This window comes from Girardinichthys multiradiatus, chromosome 19 (genome assembly GCF_021462225.1).
Source record: "Girardinichthys multiradiatus isolate DD_20200921_A chromosome 19, DD_fGirMul_XY1, whole genome shotgun sequence".
In the NCBI taxonomy this organism is placed as follows: Eukaryota; Metazoa; Chordata; class Actinopteri; order Cyprinodontiformes; family Goodeidae; genus Girardinichthys; species Girardinichthys multiradiatus.
Genome location: NC_061811.1, coordinates 12,455,415 through 12,478,096, shown reverse-complemented (window position 1 = coordinate 12,478,096; position 22,682 = coordinate 12,455,415). Strand labels below are relative to the sequence as shown.

Genomic DNA, 22,682 nt, shown 5'->3' with positions numbered 1-22,682 from the left:
AGCACAAACTTTGCATTCAAATGATCAAGCATGGTGGTGGAGGGGCGATGATATGGGCTTGTTGTGGATACACAGGACTGGGGCACTTTGCAGTCATTGTATTTACCATAAACTCCTCTGTATACCAATGTTTTCAAGCGTAAGATGTGGGGCCAACCTTCTGACATCAGAAGTATTATTTTTGTCTAATTTTTAGCCAACAGAATTGAACTGAACTGCTTTTTAAAATAAGAATGATAACAAATAGCTTATTGGTTTTTATACCTTAAAAATAAGCAAAAGGGGTTTTATTACCATAATTATTATATATTCATTATTACAAAGATGTCTGTAGGTGGTCAAAGCCTGTAGGAGATGTTAATAGGAAGAGAAAAACAATGTGATAATAATGACTTTGAAAAAAAGACTCTCAGGTATTCCCAAAATTGAATGCTTGTCCAAATACCATTTGAGATGATTAGAAAGTGATAGTTTTTGTCACTCCACCATCCTTTCTGTCACATACTCTTCCTCCCAGGAGCAACAGCACAGGCAAAGCACCATGAAGTGCAGTCAGTGAGTTGAGACTCACTGACTCTAATGAGCCATTTGCTGAGATGACAGTTCCAACTAAGCAGTTGTAGTGACATTTTAACATATTAAAATAAATGAGGTAGAAGAGGGTAAGTAATCTATAACGTTCATATGTTAACTACATAATTGCCCATTTTTTTATAAGGCAGGTTTTATTTTGTGAAAATAAAGCAGAGCTTCTGCTCCAACAACAAAAAGTTACCAGACAAAGTAAGCAGAATGTAGGAAATTGGTAAAATCTAATGCAAGGATTGGTAATACAGTCCCTCTTAAAAGGTCCAAATTGTATTTTAAAGAGCCCATGCTATGCTTGTCATATTTGCCTCAGTAGTCCTTGGCAGTGACGCGCCCATCTAGCACAAGTATTGGGCCAAGGGAATGCCATGATATGGCAGCCCAAACCATCACTGATCCACCCCCATGCTTCACTCTGGGCATGCAACAGTCTGGGTGGTACGCTTCTTTTGGGCTTCTCTACACCGTAACTCTCCTGGATGTGGGGAAAACAGTAAAGGTGGACTCATCAGAGAACAATACATGTTTCACATTGTCCACAGCCCAAGGTTTGTGCTCCTTGCACCATTGAAACCGATGTTTGGCATTGGCATGAGTGACCAAAGGTTTGACTTTAGCAGCCCGGCCGTGTATATTGACCTTGTGGAGCTCCTGATGGACAGTTCTGGTGGAAACAGGAGAGTTGAGGTGCACATTTAATTTTGCCGTGATTTGGGCAGCCGTGGTTTTATGTTTTTTGGATACAATTCGGGTTAGCACCCGAACATCCCTTTCAGACAGCTTCCTCTTGCATCCACAGTTAATCCTGTTGGATGTGGTTCATCCTTCTTGGTGGTATGCTGACATTACCCTGGATACCGTGGCTCTTGATACATCACAAAGACTTCCTGTCTTGGTCACAGATGCGCCAGCAAGATGTGCACCAACAATTTGTCCTCTTTTGAACTCTGGTATGTCACCCATAATGTTGTGTGCATTTCAATATTTTGAGCAAAACGGTGCTCTTACCCTGCTAATTGAACCTTCACACTCTGCTCTTACTGGTGCAATGTGCAATCAATGAAGACTGGCTACCAGGCTGGTCCAATATAGCCATGAAACCTCCCACACTAAAATGACAGGTGTTTCAGTTTTATTGTCCAACCCCTGTACATAGTAGCACAGTCAAATAAGGAAAATGACACATGGAAGAGCAGGGTTTGCAGTTTTATTTATCCCCGTTCAATCTAAAAACCCCTAAATAAAACTGAGAGCAATCCAGTTATCTAAGAAGTCACCTAAAAAGAAGCAAGATAAAAGCCATTGTAGAAATGACTTCTAAAAATTAGAAGCCATTTTTGTAGTTTACAAGATGTCATTTAGGAGACGCAGTAAATGTGTGGAAGGGGCTGTGCTAAGATAAGGCCAGAATTTATCTTTTTCTACCCCTATACAAAATGTCATATTTGGTCCAAAACTGACACGGCTCATCACCCTGAACACACTACTCTCACTGTCAAAGATGGTGGTGGCAGTATCATGCTAAGGGGATGTGTTTCTTCAGCATGAAAAGGGGAGTTAGTTGGGAGTTGATGGGTTGATGGGTGAAGATAAATACTGGACATTCCTGGAAGAGAATCTATTATGCAAAAAATAAAGACCCAAGTGGAGATTCAACAACCCTAAACACTGTAGCCAGAGCTACAATGGAAGGGTTTAATCAAAGGCTAATATTATTAACAATTGGTGGAACAACTTGAACATAGCTGTCCAGAGATTATCTTCGTCCCATCTGACAGAGCGTTTTTTTGCAAAGACAAACAAGCATTTAATTGCATCAGAGTGTTGGCTAAGTACATAAACCACACTTCTGAGATTGTTAATTCCACTTTAGTTTACATTGAAGTTTGTAGTTGTATTGTGACAAAATGTGAAAAGCTTCAAGGGGTGGCCTTATGCAAGGCACTGCTTCTTTGGAGACTTCATTTAACAGACACATTGAAAAAATACTACAGCTTGGAAAAAAGTGATTGAAACAGCAAGATGATGAATTACCATCCCTAAAGCTAAGGCGTTATCATGGCAAATAAAGTATTGCAAGAGGTAACACTATTAGAGGCAATTATCCCAAAGTACACCAAACACAGAGACTGCAGAACAGCTCCACATGAAGACTTTGACACACAACCACAACTGTGACTGTATTTTGTGCTTTTATGAACACAACAGGAGCCTTAGTTTACAAAGACTTAACACATTTCTAATGAACCTCATTCCCTGTGGGCTTTCATATTACTAAAGGATGTGCAAGGATATAAGTTTCTCCGAAGCATTAACTTATGAGTTTCAGAGTAATCAACAGGGACAGTTTCCATAGAAACCTAGCTCATTTTAATGACAGAGGTTACTCTTATTAACCAGACCAACACTGTTTGTTTGTTGTATTATTTTGGCAATAGACAATAACAGCCAGATGTTTAGATACTCTGATCATGAGTATGAATGTCATAAATAACTATTTGCACAGTTGTTTTCCCAGGGTAGGTCAATAATAAAACAAAACCTTTTAACATTGTGAAACAAACATTCGGTTTGAATTTACTGGGGATTTTATCTGATCCAGACAGGTTAAAAATTAAACATACAAACTCAAAGATAGACATACACTCCAACTAATATTCTTCTGATATAATTCTGGCTAGACATGTAACCACTATTTCTGGCAGAGTTGGTTTTGTTCATTTAAAATTGTTGGCTTCCTGGAACAAACTGGACTTTAAACCATCCCTAAAATTCAACAGAGATGAGCTCGGGGGCCATTAGTGTGAGCTTTTCTCATCCATTCTAAGATCAGTTTGATGTGTGTTTGAGATCATTGTCAAGTTGGATCAACAAGGTGTGTCCAGTGTTCAACCATCTAACGGCTCATTTGAAGTGAAGCTGAATAAATTACAAGTAGTCCTCCCTATTTTTTATTTGATCCACTTTGTATGATATACTAGCACAAGCAGAGAAACAGATCCTTATCATGATGCTACCACCACCGTGTTTGACAGAAGAGTGAGGTTAGGTCTGAATGCTTCAACTTCACCTTGACCTTCTTCTTGTCACTATGTTCAATTTCAGGCAGTTGTCTTGTCCATGTTGGCAGCTGTAAATTTCAGTCCAGCTGAATGGTTATGATTTTGGAGTAGGTGCTTTTTTCTTGGAGAGCACCATCTCAGTCCATGGAGATGGATAACTCATTTAACTGTGGACAGGATTTCCAGTATCTTCCGGTATATGATTGGACAGAACCTTGATGGTTCCTGGGTTGCTCTTGAACATTATTGTCAATTTAATTTCATCTGAGAGTACCAGTTAGGGTCAGATGGGTATACCTTGACAAAAATGGTGTGTTTTGCAAACACATTCAAATGGTTTTTGGAATGGATAAAGCAGACTAACATAAGCCTTCTGGAATGACCTTAATCTCAACTCTAATGAAAATGAATGAACTTTAAAAACCAAGTCCTGGGCAGGAAACAAACCAATTTAATTATGGTCCGCCAAATCTAAAACATCCAGACAGAATTATACTCAAAGAACGTTGAGGGCCATAAAAAGCTTGTGATGAAGTATCAACTTGCTAAGAGACATTTATCCAAATATTTATGGGGTTGTATGCATATATTTCAGCCAGTATGTATAATTTTGACCCAGTGAAAATCCACTACGTATTTAAGCTTGTGCTTGTTATTGCATCATCATTCCACCCCGAAAAATCATGAAAAGCCGTTAGTATGACATTCATGACCATGATGGGGGTAGGTAAACCTCTGGCTGGCACTTGACTACTAGATGGTAGAATAGATTTATCAAAAATGGTTGCTGATTGTACTTGAAGTAAGGATCTTCTCTCCCAAACAAATCAACAAATTCAGCATAAGTTAAACATCTGGTCAATAAAGTATAATGTGCTGTTTGTTCTGTGGATAATAGCAGATTTCAGTTTTCTTGTTTTTGCATAATGCCAAAATGATGAAATAGGAAGTGTCATGTGCAATCTCAAAATCCAATGCAGTGTTTTTTTTTTGCCGATAGGAGAGAAACTGGACAGATGAGGACACCCTTTGGTTGTTTTTACAGCCCGGACAGCAAAGTAATTCATGTGAAGCATCCTGACAAAGTACAGAAAAGATTAAGTGCATCTAATACATTAATAATTCAAATCATACATTTTTAAATAAAAACCAAAGTTTGCTGTAGTGCTCAATACAAGATATGGAAACAACTGAGTGGAAAGAGATAGCCGTTAGCTAAGACTACGAACCCTTCCTCTACTTTCCCAGTGTATCTGATTTAAGTGCTTGTAGAGTCGAAACTGAGGTTGTCTACAGTCATCACTGATCCTGGATGGGATCTATTTTGAGTAGAAAAGCTCTCATAATTTAGATTCAAACTGGCACACATAGAAAACCAAAGTCTTGTCTGTAAAGTGGCTCTTTATATGAAATTATTCTCCCTCATGCTGCGATGTGGCTTTGGCAAGTATTTCAGGAGGCCACCATTGCTCCCATTTAACATATGCATTCAGATTCAAATTCAGTTACATACATCCCAGTTCAGTCATATACATAATACAATGCAGTGAAATACAATGTCAACTGGTTAGAAAATTATCTATCTACCGAACCCGGTCAACTGACTAACCTGAGCAAGCGTGTGGTGGCAGTGAAAAGGAGCGACTCTCATTTACCAGGAAGAAACCTCAAGCAGCACCTGGCTCCGTATGAGCGGCCATCTGATGCCACCGACTGGTGGGGTGAGTGGACTGACCAGATGCACAACAAAAACATGAAAGCACTGGTTCTGGAGAATTTTCTATGTTGAAGAAATGGTATACAGAGGTAAGGCAGAAATGGCTCTCTCTCATGATTTGTGGGTGTTTTGGGGTTCTTGTTATTATTATTCTTGATAGGTTTTGAATCATGCTTGTTTATTATTTTCCTGGTCATACTTTAGTTTTTGTCTTCTAGTTCATGTTAAGTCAAGTTAGGTTTTTTGGATCTGGTTATGCTTTAGTTTCATGGTTTACTAGTTGTGTTTCTATTAGTTTGTATTCAAGAGACTCTGTTTTGCTTCAGCCACGTTTTGTTCTCTCCTGTCAGTCAATTAACTTTATTCGGATCATGGCACCCTGGTTACGGATCATGCTATGCCTGTCTTGCCTGCCTGTTTATTGTTTTGTTCCTGCCTCCTCTCATGAGTGTGTTTTTCTAAAGATTAAAATCTTCTACTTACCGTCATGCAGCCTGTCCGTCTGCATTCCGGGGTCCTCCGCTACACAAACCCTGACACTGTCAGTGGCTTCATCTAGGAGAGAAACACAGCTAAACAGTTACGCTTAGATAGATAGAAGAACGATTAACAGAAAGGTGGACGGAAATACAAATACTTTCCTTTTCTCTATTTTTTCCAGACCTTGAAAAACACAACTCCTACACATGACATGAAAGTCTAGAAAAAGCTTCAAGCTTTGGTATCCACCACACGAGTTCTGTAACTTATAGTGTTGTTGGGTCCATGTGGGATGGTGTGACGGGTTTTCAAAAATGTGAGTCTGTAAGTAATATCCATGCAAATGCCACGGAGTTTTTTTTACAGGAGACTTTGCAGGTCTATAGGAATCAAGGAGATCACATTCTGTCTTAATTACTTTAGAGATCTAAAACGTTTGTTAAAAGTAGGCTAGATATAAACTTTTAATATGATCCCAACTCTTGAAATTCAGGAAACAGTCCTTGGTATTGCTTTGTAAACTGAGACTATAGTGCCATCTATGGTGGGAAATGATGTACTAAAGCTCTAAATGAAGCCTGTCGTGCTTTATCATCAATAATAATAGCACACCTCTACAATTATAATATACATAACAAGTTCAGATGAACTTCAGAGTTCCTAGTCTACAACTGGAAATCTGTTAGAGAAATTTGCTGGGAGGATCCCTCTAGTGCCTGGAAATAATCTGTAACTTGAAACCAACCAGAAACTGCTTAGATGATAATCAGACTTTAAAATAAAAAATGTCATTCTTGAAGTGCTCTCCCTCAGGCAGGTTCTTATAAGGCTAAGAGGAAATGGGCTCCTACCAAACACCTGATGCCACTGTGGTACCAGAAGTCTGGTCTTCAGGCACAACAAGATCACATCCCAGCAGGACTTCTTAAATCGGCACAGATAATCCGCTTTGGTTGAGCAGAAAGCCCTCAAAGACAAACATGTGCATTAAAATGTATCAAAACAATCTAACATGAGCTTCTATTGTACTCTGCCACAGGGCGTCATCATTGGGCTGAAGGGCAAAAAACAGTGGCTTGCTAAAGTTTTCATCCCTCTTCCATCTTTTAACGTTTTGTCATGTTACAACATTTATTTGATTGAAAATGTATGTCATAGGTCAACACAAAGTATCACATAGGTTGAAGTGGAAGGTAAATTACACAATACCACAGATTCTCAATTGAATTTTGTTCCAGACTTTGACTAGTCCACTCTAACACATAAATATGATCTAATCCAAACCAAACCATTCCATTGTATCTCTGGCTGTATGTTTAGGGTCATTGTCCTGCTTAAGGTTGAACCCATGTCCTCTAAAGTTATTTGCTCTGCCCCTACAGGTTTTCTACTAACATACCTCCATCCATCTTCTCACCAACCCTGACCAGGTTCCCTGTCCTTGCTGAATAAAACGCCTATCATGTCTCATTGTGGGTATAATCAGGGTGATATGCGGTGCTAATCTTCCTCCACACATAAGTTGCATGTAGACCAAAAGGTTACAATTTGGTCTCATCTGACCAGACGACAATCATCCACGTTTGCTGTGATAAACTGCAAACAAGATCGCTTTCTTTTAACAATCGCTTTCTTCTTGTCGCTATTCCATAAAGGCCAGATTTGTGGGCTACATGACTGACGTTTGCCATGTCGACAGATTCCCCCACCTGAGTGTGGATCTCCTCAGCTCCTCCAGAGATACTATAGGCCTCTTGGAAATTGCTCTGAATAATCCTCTCATTGCCTGGCCTGGGAGTTTAGGTGGACAACAGTGTGGTGGTACGTTTGCAGCTTGGCAAACCTTTTGCGATTTTTGGATGATGAATTGAAAAGTGTTCTATGAGAAGCTCAAAACTTGGGAAAATATTTTATAACCTAAAGCGACTTTAAACATCTCACAACTTCATCCTTGACTGATGCTTTTATTGGTCTTCATGATGATCTTTGTTCACTAACATTCTGCATCTATATTCAGATTAAACTACAGATAGACAGACTATTTACCCTTTTTTTATTTTAAAAAAAGAAGAAAAATTGATACATAAAAGAAATTAAAGAGCATCGTTTTCTTTCCACTTGACAATTATGCATTTAATACACTGAAGCTTGTGGTTGTAATGCGACATGTGAAAAATGAAGGAACACTTTGCTAAGGTACTGCAGAAATACAGAAAAAAAAACATCAAGGGTTTAACAGTTGCAGTGTAACAAATGCTTTGACATGGAAAACATTTAAGCATGATATGACACATATTGTTTCATGTTTTAATAACTAACCACCACAATTCAACTTTGCTCTCAGGTTTACTTTGACCTAATTGATATCGACTGACAATAATAGTGAAAATCTTTTTATGCCTTTTCAGAAACACAAAACAAATGGATGATATGAAAGACATTGCAATTAACAGCCCAAAGGTCCTGCTGGATCGAAGGCAGGACTGAGGGCCACATTAAAGAAATCTTGAATCAATAAAGCAAAGTCTGCCAGCAAGAGGCTGCCGCATGTAGACTCAAGGAGCCAGACGGACCACATAGTGCGACGCTGAGGAGATTTAAAGTGGCCCAACTCTTAACAAAAAGAAAGAAGAAAGACTGTCTCTTTTTCCACTTCGCCAACCGCACACACTGAACCTTAAAGCCAAATTGTCGTGGAGGGGGAAGACACATGAGGTCTCGGTGTCTGCCACTCCGTACCGCTACATAAAAAGAAGGTGAAGGACGCCATGTGAGCAATTGGTTCCAATTGACAGAAGATTGGTCATGGTCGGCCTTCTGAGTTGAAATCCACGTGAGAATGTAGCATTTGGACCAGCTAGGGCCACAAGAGGCCAACAGCAGACAATGAGGCCACTCAGCGGAGTCTGGCTGCTGTGGAAATGTGGGAAATTTAACCCTTCATCTTCCAGTTTTTCATTCCACTTAATACACTGAGATATAACCTTTGTAGCAGAAATATCAGAGTAAATTTGCATAGTCCTGGAAGCAAGACAGTGAGTAAAGGTGCTCTGATTTTTGTAACCTTATAAAATAAAATGCAATGTTTCTTTAATGACTGTTAAATAAACAAAGGTCAAGTCACATGCTTGAAGTTGAGCATTAAATACCCTCTTCAACCTCAAGGGCCCACTCAGCAATTACCATCCTTGTGACTTTTTCACCAATTAGGCAGGTCCTGTCCACTGAAAGAGACCGGCTGCTTTTAAGTCTCAGAGGGTCAAAGGGTCAGCGCTCAATCAGCCTACTTGGAGAGGTTGTGTGTTTAAATGAGGCACTAGTTGACAGGCCAAGGATGAGGGGTCAAAAGAGATGTGGAGGGGTGGGGGGAGGAGTGATTGGTATGGGTAAGGGGTCCTGCCAGCCTTTTGAAGCCCAGTCACTGGTCAGGGCAGCTTGGGCTTTCACATCGAGCAGTCCTCTTCTCCAGGCCTACAGCAGCTGACGACAAGGCCCCAGCTGCTAATTATACGGCTGATGGAGTCACCCAAGTGGGACTGTCAGAGCAAGGGATAGCCCTTGTGTCTGCAAACGTGATGGAAAGAACAAGGATGGATCCACCTCTATAAGGATGGCAGTTTTTCTTTTAAAGAAAACAGTCAAAAAAGCTTTTTCTTATTTACAGTATGCCATCAGAACTGTACATCCACTTATTGTTGTGAAGATCCTATTAATTTTAAGGATGCATTTAAACTATTGTGTCTATGGGTGGGGGATGAAAAAAACAACAAATAACAATGAACTTAAAAAAACAGAATTGGGAGGACAAGTTTGAATTTATTGTGGCTTTCCTCAAAATCTACTTAAACCCAGTTATATATACACAGGTTCAAATGAACAGATACACCCCCACAACGGTAAGTTAAATGTTCCTTGGCAAGTTAGAGAAAAACTGCATGTTTATTTTAGCCAACAACAAGGTCATGACATAATTCTAGCTGGCAGGTTGACCACTCTTCTTATCATAAATGGTAGAACTAATTTAAATTGGTTGGTTTCCATAAAGTTTCATTAGTGTTGAGGTCAGGCCACACAGGAAACTTAACACCAACCTGCTTTATTTGTTCCAGGACCAGTCTTGATGATTGTTAGGGATCATTCATGTGCTGGAAAATCCAATCCAATCCAAGTTTCTAAGTTTTATACAGGTCCTTCTCAAAATATTAGCATATTGTGATAAAGTTCATTATTTTCCATAATGTAATGATGAAAATTTAACATTCATATATTTTAGATTCATTGCACACTAACTGAAATATTTCAGGTCTTTTATTGTCTTAATACGGATGATTGTGGCATACAGCTCATGAAAACCCAAAATTCCTATCTCACAAAATTAGCATATTATTAAAAGGGTCTCTAAACGAGCTATGAACCTAATCATCTGAATCAACGAGTTAACTCTAAACACCTGCAAAAGATTCCTGAGGCCTTTAAAACGCCCAGCCTGGTTCATCACTCAAAACCCCAATCATGGGTAAGACTGCCGACCTGACTGCTGTCCAGAAGGCCACTATTGGCACCCTCAAGCAAGAGGGTAAGACACAGAAAGACATTTCTGAATGAATAGGCTGTTCCCAGAGTGCTGTATCAAGGCACCTCAGTGGGAAGTCTGTGGGAAGGAAAAAGTGTGGCAGAAAACGCTGCACAACGAGAAGAGGTGACCGGACCCTGAGGAAGATTGTGGAGAAGGGCCGATTTCAGACCTTGGGGGATCTGCGGAAGCAGTGGACTGAGTCTGGAGTAGAAACATCCATAGCCACCGTGCACAGGCGTGTGCAGGAAATGGGCTACAGGTGCCGCATTCCCCAGGTCAAGACACTTTTGAACCAGAAACAGCGGCAGAAGCGCCTGACCTGGGCTACAGAGAAGCAGCACTGGACTGTTGCTCAGTGGTCTAAAGTACTTTTTCGGATGAAAGCAAATTCTGCATGTCATTCGGAAATCAAGGTGCCAGAGTCTGGAGGAAGACTGGGGAGAAGGAAATGCCAAAATGCCAGACGTCCAGTGTCAAGTACCCACAGACAGTGATGGTCTGGGGTGCCGTGTCAGCTGCTGGTGTTGGTCCACTGTCTTTTATCAAGGGCAGGGTCAATGCAGCTAGCTATCAGGAGATTTTGGAGCACTTCATGCTTCCATCTGCTGAAAAGCTTTATGGAGATGAAGATTACATTTTTCAGCACGACCTGGCACCTGCTCACAGTGCCAAAACCACTGGTAAATGGTTTACTGACCATGGTATCACTGTGCTCAATTGGCCTGCCAACTCTCCTGACCTGAACCCCATAGAGAATCTGTGGGATATTGTGAAGAGAACGTTGAGAGACTCAAGACCCAACACTCTGGATGAGCTAAAGGCCGCTATCGAAGCATCCTGGGCCTCCATAAGACCTCAGCAGTGCCACAGGCTGATTGCCTCCATGCCACGCCGCATTGAAGCAGTCATTTCTGCCAAAGGATTCCCGACCAAGTATTGAGTGCATAACTGTACATGATTATTTGAAGGTTGATGTTTTTTGTATTAAAAACACTTTTCTTTTATTGGTTGGATGAAATATGCTAATTTTGTGAGATAGGAATTTTGGGTTTTCATGAGCTGTATGCCACAATCACCCGTATTAAGACAATAAAAGACCTGAAATATTTCAGTTAGTGTGCAATGAATCTAAAATATATGAATGTTAAATTTTCATCATGACATTATGGAAAATATTGAACTTTATCACAATATGCTAATATTTTGAGAAGGACCTGTACAGTCTTATGTTAGAAAGCTTCTCGTCTAAACTTTCCTCTTGTCGTTGTGGTCAAATGGCTCAATCTTTGTCTTGTCAGACTAAAAGAATTTTCTCCAGAAGGCACTTGGCTAGTCCATCTGTTCACCATTCAAGTCGACGTTGATGTAAAACTCCTTCCACTGTGAAAAGCGACACTGGTGTTCCAGCAGTTTCCAGTTTATTATAGGCTTGAACCTTTGTGGTTTTGTAGGTGGCTCCTAACATCTTAACCAATTTCGTTTCATCCGAGGTGGACAGTTTGGGTCAGATGGTGGAAACTTGGGACACAATTGAGTGTTCCAAGTGGATGATGATGATTGTAACCAAACACACATCATTAAATGGGTCCAAAGGGTTCTGGATCCAAAAAAATACAGACTAACCTTAAGCTTCTGGATGATCCTGAATTCAACACTATTGAACATTTACAACTTATACTTAAAAGAAAGGTCCATGGCTGGAAACCAACCAATATAAATGTACCGTTTCTGATGAGAACTGTATTGTCAAAAATCCAGTTGCTAAGGGACATTTATTAGTAGGGGTATGTGCATATATTTCAGTCTGTGTGTATAATTTTGAAGCTGTGAAGATTAGAGAAAATCTACATTAAATTCAAATTTGTGCACCAAGTTCCGCACTTCATTTTGGTTGTTTGTTGTATCAAAAATCCACCCTAAAAAAAAAAAGTTTGAAAGCCACAAATTAATATGAAATTCTTGCCAACAATGAGTGTTTGTAACCTTATTACTGGCGCTGTACAGAGTAACTTCGATAATTCATTGCAGTTATGGTCATACAAGTCTAAGCTGGCTGGGTTCTCAGTCTCATCAATGCGCAGCACACTGTCCCCCTTTCCTGGATGCTTCCCATGGTGGATCCATGCTACATCATCACCTGACCAGAAGACACGGGGGCAGAACCTGTTGAATTCCAGATGAAGTACTCTTTGGATTGAAGTTCTCGGGCTGAGGACCACACAAGGACACCACTTTCAGTTTCACATAAGGACAGAGCAGGAAGTGTTTCGACAAAAAAAAAAAAAAGGTGTCGGCTTACATGTGACAATCCTTGGTTTGGCAGATGAATAAACTTGCACTGAATGCTGATCCACACAACATCCGGACAGAGTCGTGTCTGGCACCTTTAAGTACAACTGTTAGGAAAAAAAGTTAAACTGTCAAAATTCTACAAAACACACATGACTTATTGATTTAACTGTAAATTCACAGATAATGCAGCTAATCTGAGAAGGCCTCAGCAGTTTGTTAGAGAACACTAGTGAAGAAAAGCCATTATAAAGACCAAGGAACACAGCAGACGGATAAAACTGATGAAAGTATTAGGGTCCAGAAGAGTATTCCAAGATATCCACAGAGCACTACTGAATCCACCATCTAAAAGCAATATGGCATTGACCAGATGCAGCCCAGACGTTCATGGTAACTCTGGAGGAGCTGCAGAGATCCATTTTTTTAAAATTTTTTTTTAATGTATGAGGATCTGCGGACAGGAACAATTAGTTATGAATACCACAAATTTGGCCATTTTTAGAAGATTGTCAAGAAGAAAGCCATGTCCTGTTTGCAGTTTGTCACAAGCCATGTAACTGACGCAGCACACACTCTGCTTTGATAAGATCAGATTTAAAGTTGCCGGCCAACATGCAAAATGCTATGTGTGGGGAAACATGATAACTGGACATTTCCCTGAATGCCCATAGCGAAGCATGGTTATGGCAGCATCATTCTGTGGGTATGCTTTTGTTCAGGGAAGCTGGTCAGAATGGAAGGGAATTTTAATGGAGCTTTAATACCAGGCCATCCTGGAGGACGACCTGTTAGATGAGCAACAGATCTGAGACTAGGGGGTTTGAATACCTTTGCAAGGTAATGAATCTACATTAGATTAAATATTTTTAGCTTTTCCTTACAAATGTTGCAGTTAACAGCTTTACAAATGTAAAATGTAAAATGTTGAAATAAGAATGAAAATTAATAAACATAGGAGCAAAGGGAACAAATATATTCTTTGACATTATCACGTTTAAGTGGAATGAATAAACCCAAAACAACCAGTTTTCATAAATATAAAAGTATTAACATTTATAACTTCCTGCATGTCACACTTAAATCAAATACCAAAGGATTATGGGAGGCATGCAATGACAATTATTAAATGTAACATGGTTTAAATGAAAAGTAACATACAAGGAAATATTGGCAGCATATATCTAGTCTCTCAATGAATGCAGGCAGATAACTGAAATGATTAAAAGGAAATTGTTTCCTCAAGCAAGCCTGAAATGGTTTTCTGTATTTCTCATTGGAGTGCATCATATCATGACATATGAAAGACTGTTTGTAAAGCAGGAGCAGCTATTATGTTTTTTTAAGTCACATGTGCTCAGTGGACCGTTAGAGGAGGCTCAAACACAACAACATGCATCGCAGAAATCCCACCCTGGCCTGTATCTGAGCCAGCATGGAGACCATGCACCCTTGCAAACATTAAAATGTGTTTGCAGGGAGAATGAGTCAGAAATTCGGACCTGAAACACTTTGCCATGTGGTTCTATCAAAGCCAGAACTTCTTATATTTTCTGAGTAGAAATAGTAGTGTTAAAACATTAACAAACTTTCTGTGTAGCTTCTGTAACATCTGAAATCCAGTAATCAATGTATGTTAGTATAGCACTATATTTTTCTTATCTAGGGAAGGAGTTTATTAGCAACCTTTTAATATATACTTTTTATTAAGTTGTTATTGGAAAACGTAACACTTCACCTTAATGTAGGCTGTAAGTCCTGTGCAGAGAGGGTCAGAAGGTCCATTGGAGGATCCAGTAAAACTTATTTTGCCATCAAACGTAACCTCACGAGACTTTGGAAACTTTTGCCCTTTAATTTAGTGAAAGACAGAAGCAGTATTAGTTTTAGTTTTTAAAATCTCTTAAAATTCTGTAAAATCTATTTTTTTTAAATAGAAAACAACATGTACCCAGACCCCAGACCAGCAGATTCTTCTCCTTTGAAACGTCTACTTGTCCAGAGCTCACCTTCACATCTACTACACCCATTTGATTTCTGGACAACATACACAAATGTGTAAAAAGCGTGAGAATCACACCTCTATTTCACACCAGAAAACAGGAAACTACTCATCTGATTGTTTCCAGTTTTCAGAAGACAGACAATATGGTAAGGTATTATATTTTATGTATACATTATATAAATTCTTCAGTTTTGTCTCATGGCTCTGAAATAAAAATGTTATTTCTCCTAGTTTTGAAATCTAAAAAAAGAAATACATTGTGGCTTCATAATTACCCAATCAGACAAATTATATCCAGTATTTATTTACAGAACATGTTAAGTAAAGTAGGTTTTGCAGCTGTAGATAAACTGTACTTAGTAGGAGTGAAACCTAAATTATATACCGATCAGTTACCAGTCTCCTTGATAACTAGTAATTGCTAACTTAATAAATAAAAAAAACATCTTCAATACAATCTCTCAGCAGAGGTCCCTTTCTGAAGGCATCAGAATCTATTTTCTGCTGTTTACCTGTTGAAGAACGGCAGGTGTGCTTCACAGTACTCAAAACTGTTCCTCACAGACTCATGGAGTTTGAGGGATACACTCACACGAAGGTTATTCTCTTCTTCCTTCAGCTGATATGAGCCAAGGATGGGGGGAACAGGGACCTGGAAGGAAGGTTCAACAGTTACCCATCCTCTGCATGCTTCGTAAAGTCATTGGTCTTCGTCTGAAACGTATACCTGTGAGGTGTAGCTGCAAAGTCTAAATGGCTCCAGAGGAGGGGAGAAGGGAAACTTGTAGGGCCCAGAAAAAGCTGAGCCATCTGCATTATCAACACTGCTGGCGGTCAGGATACTGGAATCCAGCGAGGTTACACAGGGATGGACCAGGATGTCCTGCAGTGGAGAACCATTGGGTGGCAGTGAGAGGGTCACAGTGACGTTTGGTAGCGCTCCCTCTACTTCACACTGTTGAAAGAAGTGCAGAATAATGAAAAAGGCACAAACAAAAAGTTATGAAGGTATGAAGTATTTCACAAAAGTATTCACACCCTTGAACATTTTCACATTTTGTGACATCACAACCACAAACTCTGGTGTATTGTATTGGCATTCAATAGGCCAGACCAACACATAGTGGAACATAACTGTGAAGTGGAAGGAGGGACGCCGTTTTTAAATGTTTTTACAAATACATTTCCGAAAAATGTGGCAAGCATGTGTATTCAGTCCCTTTTACTCTGAGACTTGTAATTAAAATGTATCGTGAGCATTTTTCATTGAGAGCACTTAACAGAGAAGCAGCCAAGAGGCCCACATCATCTCTGGAGGAGCTGCACAGATCCACAGCTCAGGTAGGAGAACATCTTGTCCCAATAACTGTTGGCTGTACACACCACATATCTGGACTTTATGAAGGAGTAGCAAGAATAAAGTTAATGATAAAGAAATCTAAAAAAAAATAATAATGTTTGCAGTTTCATACAAGCCTTGTAGAGGAAACAGTAAACTTGTGGAAGGTGTTATGGTCAGAACAAAAGTAAAACGTTTTGGTCGTTATGCAAACGTCTGTGTGGCAGGAAAAAAACTGCACATTATGCAACACAGAACTTACCCACGGTGAACTGGTGGTGGCAGCATCATGATGTGGGGGATGCCTTTTTTCAACAAGGACAGATGAAACAATTAAGTAATACTTTGTGTTGGACTATAAGATGAAATCCCAATAAATTACATTGACGTTTGTGGATGTGATATAAGAAAATGTTCATGGATATGGATACTTTTTAAGGGCACTTTACCCACTTTCCTTACATCGCACACTTACTTTGCAGGTCACAGTCCCATAAACATCCCACAGGTCCTGTCTGCTCTGGTTCCCATACTGCATGGAGCGTACTGTTTCAACCACTGCTACATTCACCGTGGCTCGACCGCGATATACGCCCGTCTTCCAGGCTGGCTGCTTCTGGGTGACAGTGGATGTGGGCACCGTGGATGCAGTAGGTGTTCCCGCCAGTGGTGTATCAAGGGGTGTGCCAAGAGGGCAAACCTGCAAGAGTAGAGATGGCAGCGTTGCCACACGAGAGGCCAGTCCTGCACTATCAAGCTTAACCCCTGAGCCTAGGAGAAAGGTCTGGAGGCCAGCTAGAAGTGTGACCCCCTGTGACACAGACAGCAGGTTGGCAAGAGGTGGCCGCGGCTCTGAGAGGATATCAACTAATGGGAGGCAAGCCAGGATGAGTGGCCCCTGAGAGAGGACCAGCACAGGCCACAGTGTTCCTTTTCCGTTTAAACGCAGCTCCACAGCTGGTGACCGTGGACGGTAAAGACAGTCATCTCTATCAGCTACATAGGACTTGTCAGAGTTGGAAAGCCCCAGCTCAGTGAGCAGGCGCTGCAGGAAGTCACTGTCTTCTGGGACTGCTACATAGGAGGAACCGGCCAGGTTTCTAGCGCGATGTTCCACGGTGGAAAACCTCCTGTTACAGGAAGACACAAGACATTCAAACGCATTTAATAACTAATAGAAGTCAGATTAGAATAATATCATTTAAAGCCAGTGATCTTTATCATCTATACGAACAAGGAGTGTATGAAGAAAGGAAAAACAGAAGGTAGTTACAGACTTTGAAAACCGTATTGATGCCTTTTGGCCTTTTTCATTAGAAATAATCCACAAAGCTCGTAAACTCATCTGTCCGGCTGTAATAACTTCCCTAACATGCACAAATTAATATCTGCATGCTTTAGAGCACGTTAAAATTCCTCTCGATGCAACGGTCAACTTCCTGTTGTTATCTCACGTGACAACCAAGGCCAATCAGCTGACACAAGCGCATGCGCAATATGAAGTGTTGGAATTGGGAATTCCGACTGTTCTCTGAGATCGGGGTTATTTGGCTCAGTTCCCCACCAAAACCAGATCTTTATGATCCAAAGTAACTATTGAGTAACTTTTAAACTTAAGACTGATTTGGCTATCAAATAATGTAGAATATGCTTACTGTTTGAAGTATTTAGCGTACAGTTTCAGTTTCAGTACAATAATTACACCAAGGTTTTATGTAAAATACAACACCGCTGCACACAAACTACAATATTACCCTATAGATGTTGCACAGCACATCACTTTGTTTTTACTGTGTATTTCAAAAGTATTCACACCAATTTACCCTTTTCACAGTTTGTCACGTTGCAACCACAAACCTCAAAATATTTTAATGGAGTTTATGTGATAGACCAACACATATTGGTGCATAATTTTAAAGTGGTAGGAAAAAGAAGTGTTGCCTGCTTTTTTAACAAATAAAAATGTGAAAATTCTGCCATGTATTTTTATTCAGTTCCCTTTACTCTGATACCACTAAATGAAATTAAATGCAAACAACTGCCTTGAGAAATGACCTGTTTAATAAAAAGAGTATACCTGCATGACATTTAATCTCAGTATAAATACAACTGTTCTGTGAAGGCCTCAGAGGTTTGTTAGAGAACATTCGCATATAAACAGCATCACAAGAACCAAGGAACACAGCAGATTGATCAGGGATGAAGTTGGGGAGAAGTTTAAATCTGATTTTATTATACAATAAAAAGTGTATTGCATAACTGCAAACCAATCAAGACACCCACCTAAACATCAGAGAAGCAGCCAAGATACCAAAGGTCACACTGGAGGAGCTGCAAATATCTAGAGCTTAGGTGGGAGAATCTGTTGATACCGCAACTATTGTTTTAAACTTAAGAATCAGAATCAGTTTTATTGCCAAGTTTGTGTTGTGACATACACTTTGCTCCGAGTGAAGATATATAGTCAGTCAGTCATTTTCTACCGCTTATTCCATAGTGGGTCACGGGGGAGCTGGTGCCTATCTCCAGCAGTTTATGGGCAACAGGCAGGGTACACCCTGGACGGATTGCCAGTCCATCGCAGGGCAACACACAAACAACCATGCACACACTCATTCATACACCTAAGGTCAATTTAGAGTGACCAATTAACCTAACAGGCATGTCTTTGGACTGTGGGAGGAAGCCGGAGTACCCGGTGAGAACCCACACATGCACAGGGAGAACATGCAAACTCAATGCAGAAAGACCCCAGGCTGGGAATCGAACCCAGGACCTTCTTGCTGCAAGGCAACAGTGCTACCAACTGCGCCACCATGCAATTGGTATATATATATCCCACCCTGGAGCCAGGCCTGGGGTCGGGACTTGTCGGAGAGCACCTGGTGGCCGGGTTGCTCCTCGCGGGACCCGGCCGGGCCAAGCCCGAACGAGAGACGCGAGGCCATCCCCCAGTGGACCCACCACCTGCAGGGGGAACCGTGAGGGACTGGTGCAAAGAGGATTGGGTGGCGGACGAAGGTGGAGACCTCAGCGGCCCGATCCCTGGATGTTTAGGCTGGCTCTAGGGACATGCAATGTCACCTCGCTGGGGGGGGAAGGAGCCTGAGCTTGTGCGGGAGGTCGAGAGATATCGACTAGAAATAGTCGGGCTCGCCTCCACGCACAGCGTGGGCTCTGGAACCCATCTCCTTGAGAGGGGTTGGACTCTCTTCTACTCTGGAGTGGCCCACGGGGAGAGGCAGCAGGCTGGTTTGGGTTTGCTTGTTGCCCCCCAGCTCAGCCGTCTCGTGTTGGGGTTTACCCCAGTGGATGAGAGGGTCGTATCCCTGCGCCTTCGGGTTGGGGACAGGTCTCTGACTATCATTTCAGCCTACGGGCCAAGTGGTAGTGCAGAGTACCCGGCCTTCTTGGCGTCCCTGTCGGGGGTGCTGGATAGTGCCCCTCCTGGGGACTCCATTATTCTGCTGGGGGATTTCAACGCCTACGTGGGGAATGACAGTGACACCTGGAGAGGCGTGATCGGGAGGAATGGCCTCCCCAATCTGAATCCGAGTGGTGTTTTGTTATTGGATTTCTGTGCTAGTCACGGATTGTCCATAACGAACACCATGTTCAAACATAAGGGTGTCCATCAGTGCACTTGGCACCAGGACACCCTAGGCAGGAGGTCGATGATCGACTTTGTTGTCGTATCATCAGACCTTCGGCCGCATGTTTTGGACACTCGGGTGAAGAGAGGGGCTGAGCTGTCCACTGATCACCACCTGGTGGTGAGTTGGATCCGCTGGAGGACGAGAAAGCCGGACAGGCTTGGCAGGCCCAAGCGCATAGTGAGGGTCTGCGGGGAACGCCTGGCGGAGCCCTTGGCCAGGGATGTATTCAGCTCCCACTTCCGGGAGAGCTTCGACCAGATCCCGGGGGATGTTGGAGACATAGAGTCCGAGTGGACCATGTTCTCCGCATTTATTGTCGATGCTGCTGCCCGTAGCTGCGGCCGTAAGGTCTGCGGTGCCTGTCGCGGCAGCAATCCCAGAACCCGGTGGTGGACACCGGCAGTAAGGGATGCTGTCAAGCTGAAGAAGGAGTCCTATCGGCTGTGGTTGGCTTGTGGGACTCCTGAGGCGGCTGACGGTACCGTGAGGCCAAGCGTGCTGCGGCCCGGGCTGTGGCAGAGGAAAAAACGTGGGCCTGGGAGGAGTTCAGTGAGGCCATGGAGAAGGACTACCGGTTGGCCTCGAAGCGATTCTGGCAAACCGTCCGGCGCCTCAGGAGGGGGAAGCAGTGCTTCGCCAACACTGTTTATAGTGGGGGTGGGAGACTGCTGACCTCGACTGAGGACATTATCGGGCGGTGGAAGGAGTACTTTGAAGATCTCCTCAATCCTGCCATCACGTATTCTGTGGTGGAAACAGAGGCTGGGGACTCAGAGTTGGACTCTTTCATCTCCCAGGATGAAGTCACCGAGGTTGTTAAAAAGCTCCGCGGTGGCAAGGCTTCGGGGGTGGATGAGATCCGCCCTGAGTACCTCAAGTCTCTGGATGTTGTAGGGCTGTCATGGTTGACACGCCTCTTCAACATTGCGTGGTGGTCAGGGACAGTGCCTCTGGACTGGCAGACTGGGGTGGTGGTCCCCCTTCATAAGAAGGGGGACCGGAGTGTGTGTTCCAACTACAGGGAGATCACACTCCTCAGCCTCCCTGGTAAGGCATACGCCAGGGTATTGGAGAGGAGAGTCCGACCGATAGTCGAACCTCGGCTTCAGGAGGAGCAGTGTGGTTTTTGTCCCGGCCGTGGAACACTGGACCAGCTCTATACCCTCTACAGGGTGCTCGAGGGTTCATGGGAGTTTGTCCAAACGGTTCACATGTGTTTTGTGGACCTGGAGAAGGCATTCGACTGTGTCCCTCGTGATGCCCTGTGGGGGGTGCTCCAGGAGTATGGAATCGGGGGCCCTTTATTAGGGGCCATCCGGTCCCTGTACGAGCGGAGCAGGAGTTTGGTCCGCATTTCCGGCACTAAGTCGGACCTGTTCCCGGTGCATGTTGGACTCCGGCAGGGCTGCCCTTTGTCACCGGTCCTGTTCATAACTTTTATGGACAGGATTTCTAGACGTAGCCAAGGGCCGGAGGGGGTCTGGTTTGGGGACCAGTGGATTTCGTCTCTTCTTTTTGCGGATGACGTGGTCCTGCTGGTCCCCTCTAGCCAAGACCTACAGCATGCGCTGTGGCGGTTCGCAGCTGAGTGAGAAGCGGCTAGAATGAGGACCAGCTCCTCCAAGTCCGAGGCCATGGTTCTCGACCGGAAAAGGGTGGCTTGTCCTCTTCAGGTTGGAGGGGAGTTCCTGCCTCAAGTGGAGGAGTTTAAGTATCTCGGGGTCTTGTTCACGAGTGAGGGAAGAATGGAGCGGGAGATCGACAGACGGATCGGTGCGGCTGCCACAGTAATAGGGGCGCTGTGCCGGTCCGTTGTGGTGAAGAGAGAGCTGAGCCGAAAAGCAAAGCTCTCAATTTACCGGTCGGTCTACGTTCCTACCCTCACCTATGGCCATGAACTTTGGGTCATGACCGAAAGAACGAGATCCCGGATACAAGCGGCTGAAATGAGCTTCCTTCGTAGGGTGGCAGGGCACTCCCTTAGAGATAGGGTGAGGAGCTCGGCCATCCGGGAGGCGCTCGGAGTAGAGCCGCTGCTCCTCCACATCGAGAGGAGCCAGTTGAGGTGGCTCGGGCATCTATACCGGATGCCTCCTGGACGCCTTCCTTGGGAGGTGTTCCAGGCACGTCCCACCGGGAGGAGGCCCAGGGGATGGCCCAGGACACGCTGGAGGGACTATGTCTCTCGGCTGGCCTGGGAATGCCTTGGGCTCCCCCTGGAGGAACTGGAGGAGGTGTCTGGAGAGAGGGACGTCTGGGCGTCTCTGCTGAGTCTGCTGCCCCCGCGACCCGGTCCCGGATAAGCGGAAGACGACAAGTACGAGTACGAGTATATATATATATATATATATATATATATACATTTATATATATGTAGAAGAAGTCCTCTGGTCAGGTGGAGCAAGTTTTTGGCCTCCATGCTAAATGCTATCAGTCAAGCAAAATGAACACAGCACAACACTGAACCCATTCTCTCCAGGGTGAAACATGGTGGTGGCAGAATCATGCTGTGGGGATGCTTGCCCTCAGCAGGGATAGGGAAGCTGGACAGGGTTGATGGGAAGATGGATGAAGATAAATTTACAAGTTGCAAAAGACTTCAGGTTGGGGCAGAGGTTCATCATTCAGCTGGGCAATGACCATAAACATTCAGAAGGAATTACACATGTGTTAAATTGACCCAGTCATACACACTCTCCATCCATAGGCTTGAGTTATTTTGTAAAAAAGAGTTGACAAAATGTCAATCTCTGATAGAGGCAAACCTCAAAAGACTTGCAGCTGAAGGTGGTTCTGCGAAGTATTGATTGAAGGAGCTAAATACTGCATGTCACACTTTTCCAACATTATTTTAATTAAATAAATCTTTAAAACCATGCTTGAATCTCCTTGAGTATTAATATTTTAGCAAGGCATTGTAGTTTGTTTTCCTCTTGTACATCAGCAGGTCTAAGGCGGGAGCTGACAACC

At 42.8% G+C, this 22,682-nt stretch overlaps 1 protein-coding gene across 2 annotated transcripts; it reads right to left on the bottom strand.

Moving 5' to 3' along the window:
* Positions 1-7,883: 7,883 nt before the first annotated feature.
* ap5m1 (adaptor related protein complex 5 subunit mu 1) lies at positions 7,884-17,525 on the bottom strand. Of its 2 annotated transcripts, XR_007035217.1 has the most exons (9): positions 17,334-17,525; positions 16,532-17,186; positions 15,445-15,672; positions 15,230-15,369; positions 14,664-14,749; positions 14,451-14,563; positions 12,723-12,819; positions 12,464-12,631; positions 7,884-9,411 (listed from the first exon to the last, which is right to left on the bottom strand). XR_007035217.1 is itself a non-coding variant. In XM_047346212.1 (8 exons), exons 1-8 carry the CDS (start codon positions 17,399-17,401, stop codon positions 12,549-12,551), a joined length of 1,470 nt encoding a protein of 489 aa, XP_047202168.1. In that variant the 5' UTR covers positions 17,402-17,525; the 3' UTR covers positions 11,551-12,548. The 2 variants fall into 2 exon arrangements, 1 of the variants encoding a protein (XP_047202168.1); XM_047346212.1 differs by lacking the exon at positions 7,884-9,411 and having other exon boundaries at positions 11,551-12,631.
* Between the last annotated feature and the right edge of the window lie 5,157 nt (positions 17,526-22,682).

Bases quoted from the DNA above. Each gene is read 5' to 3' on its own strand.
- ap5m1 (XM_047346212.1), bottom strand. From the start codon at position 17,401: ATGAGTTTACGAGCTTTGTGGATTATTTCTAATGAAAAAGGCCAAAAG. The intron at 17,187-17,333 runs GTCTGTAACTAC...TTCCTGTAACAG, and splicing joins GCATCAATACGGTTTTCAAA to GAGGTTTTCCACCGTGGAAC. The intron at 12,632-12,722 runs GTAAGCCGACAC...TGTGGTCCTCAG, and splicing joins CAAACCAAGGATTGTCACAT to CCCGAGAACTTCAATCCAAA.